General features: G+C 48.4%; 1 protein-coding gene across 1 annotated transcript in view; it reads right to left on the bottom strand.

The window, feature by feature from the left end:
- The window catches only part of ARRDC1 (arrestin domain containing 1), a gene marked incomplete at its 5' end in the record, with an annotated part of 64,386 nt that overhangs the window by 11,131 nt on the left and 50,951 nt on the right, over window positions 1-2,304 (bottom strand). Inside the window, one exon of the mRNA XM_019510284.1 lies at window positions 125-279. Coding sequence (XP_019365829.1) covers window positions 125-279 — 155 coding nt within the window. The remainder of the gene's footprint in view (window positions 1-124; window positions 280-2,304) is intronic.

Raw genomic sequence — 2,304 nt, 5'->3', positions numbered from 1 at the left:
GGCGCAAGGGATGCCTGCCCCCCAGACATGACATCCCTCACACTTCTGAATGGATCTTCCAGAACCTGCTGATGGTCTCAAATCCCAACATTTCCCTGCCCTCCTCAAGAACTACAGCTCTTACCTCAATCTCGGGGATGGCATTCAGGTTGAGTGGACAGAGGACATAGAAGACTTTGTTGCACTTGTAATCCTTGGAGAATCGGGGTGTATCTATCACAGCTTTGATCTGATGGACAACCTTCCCAAAAGGCCCTTCAAATGATGTGGGAGCTGAAGCTGGATTCAAAAAGAAGGCAAAAGGATGCATCAAAAAAAAAAAAAAACAGTGGAAGTAGGTGCCAGGGCTGGAAATAAACTATGCACACTTGCACACTCACTTGGAGACATTTCCTTATTGCTATGAAGAGTAGGACAGCAAGCTAAGTATCTGCAGGACAGGCTTCAGGGGCCTTTTCATGCAAACAGGATTTAAAAATGAAGAGAATAAAGCCTACCATATTTACCTGGAAACAAGACAACTTTTAATTTAAGATGACTTCCAATAATTACAGTAAGTTTTCTGCAAGTATGGAAGCTAATTATTAGAGGATCATCTTAAATTCCTCCCCCTACTACTGCAGGCGATGGGGGAAAGAGGTGATGGGGTAGTAACAGGGTGTAAGGAAGCAGGTGGTAGGTTTGGTAAGGGTTAGTGGGGCAGATGGACAGACAGCGAGAGAGAGAGGCAGGCAGCTTGCCCCCTGCTGCCTGTTTTGTTCCACACCCCCCCAAACTTACTTCCCATTGTGCCTGCCCCCCTGCAGCCTCAGGCTGCCTCGATCCCTTTATATTCCTCACACCTCTCTCCCTCCCAATGCTTCTGTCCCCTGCAGGCTCAAGTCCCCACCCTGACTTCTTCCAGTCTTCCCTCCCACCCCCCTGAAGATAACCCCCCACCTCACCAGCACCTCTATGCCCCTTCCCTGCTTACCTTTGCTCTGAGCAGGCAGGCTCCATCCTGGCTGCAGCCCAGGGCACAGAGCATATGCTCTAGCCCATAGCAGCAGTGCACAGCCAGCACATGCTGTGCCCCAAGCTGCAGCCTGCCAGCAAGGAGCAAAAAAGAGGCAAGGAGAAGTGTGGCAGAGGGGAAAAGCAGAATGGGAGTGAGTGAGACTGGGGGTTGTAGGAGTAGCTGGGTGTGCAGGGGGCAGGTGGCAGCTGCAGCTCCAGCCCTATCCCATGTTCCCCACTGCCTTTTGCTCAATTGAGACACAAGGGGATTCCCATTCCCCCTCCCCCCCCCCAATTTTAAATGGGGATGGGACCTCATCTTTAAGTTGAATGAATATGGCATTTACATTGAAGTCTTCCATAATTGCAAGGAGTCACCTTTGCTAAACTCCACGGCTACTTAAAAAAAGGTGTTATTGCTGCTGCATATATTAATGAGTATTCTGGGAGCACCTAGGACTAGTCACAGGCCAGGATTTCCTTGTTGCCCCAGTCATCTCAGGGCTTCTTTGCTGCTCCATCCCTTGCCTACCTGAGTTTTTCCAAGCCAAAGGGATCAGAGGTGGCACCAGTGCACTCTGACAAGGAGGCAGCAAAATTCCAGCCCAGACCAATTCAGTTCCAGTTTATTTACAACCACAATACAATTTAGTTAATGTGGCAGCAGACTTGCCAGAGGTCTCCAGAGCTTGCTCTGTGCAGGGGAAGACAAATTGCTCTGCTATAGGGTTAGCTAGAAAGAGATGCACTTATCCAGACTGCACTTCTACCTTTTGTCATAGATAGATCCCATGAGCCTTAAAAGTTCTCTCTCCATGGAGACACATTTTTGGCTGCCATCAGCATAGAGCTTTTCTGCTAAAGAGTTCTCAGCATAGACACACCCTCCACTACAATGCCTTAAAGGGCCAGCATTGTTCTTTCAGAAGAACAATTCCAGCTATTCTTTGAGAGCCTGCCCAAAGGACTTGCGTTTAAAGAGCAGGTTTCTCGCTTATGAAGCTGACTGCAACTTGATCTGGTCTTGACTAGGAAGAGGTATCCAACTCAAAAAACTGTGTTACCTCTGTTTAACGTTATGTCAATTTTACTAGGTGCAAAACCACAATGATGCCCCTGCAGAGAAAGTTTGCTAGGTTTGATTAACACACTACACTCCCCCCATTCCCTGCAGTTGGTAGAAGAAGAATCACATTTGAAGACATCTCAGCCAACCAGCTTTGAAACATAATAGAGAGTTTCTTTTCTCTTTGTATGGTAAATCCCATTCTAGCCAAGTTGGGGGGGGGGGGGGGGGGGGGGGAGGGG

This window comes from Gavialis gangeticus, unplaced genomic scaffold (assembly GCF_001723915.1).
Source record: "Gavialis gangeticus isolate Ggan-Ray unplaced genomic scaffold, GavGan_comp1, whole genome shotgun sequence".
NCBI classification, from domain to species: Eukaryota; Metazoa; Chordata; order Crocodylia; family Gavialidae; genus Gavialis; species Gavialis gangeticus.
Note: the sequence above shows the minus strand (reverse complement) of the source record. Positions and strands in the feature narration are given on the sequence as shown.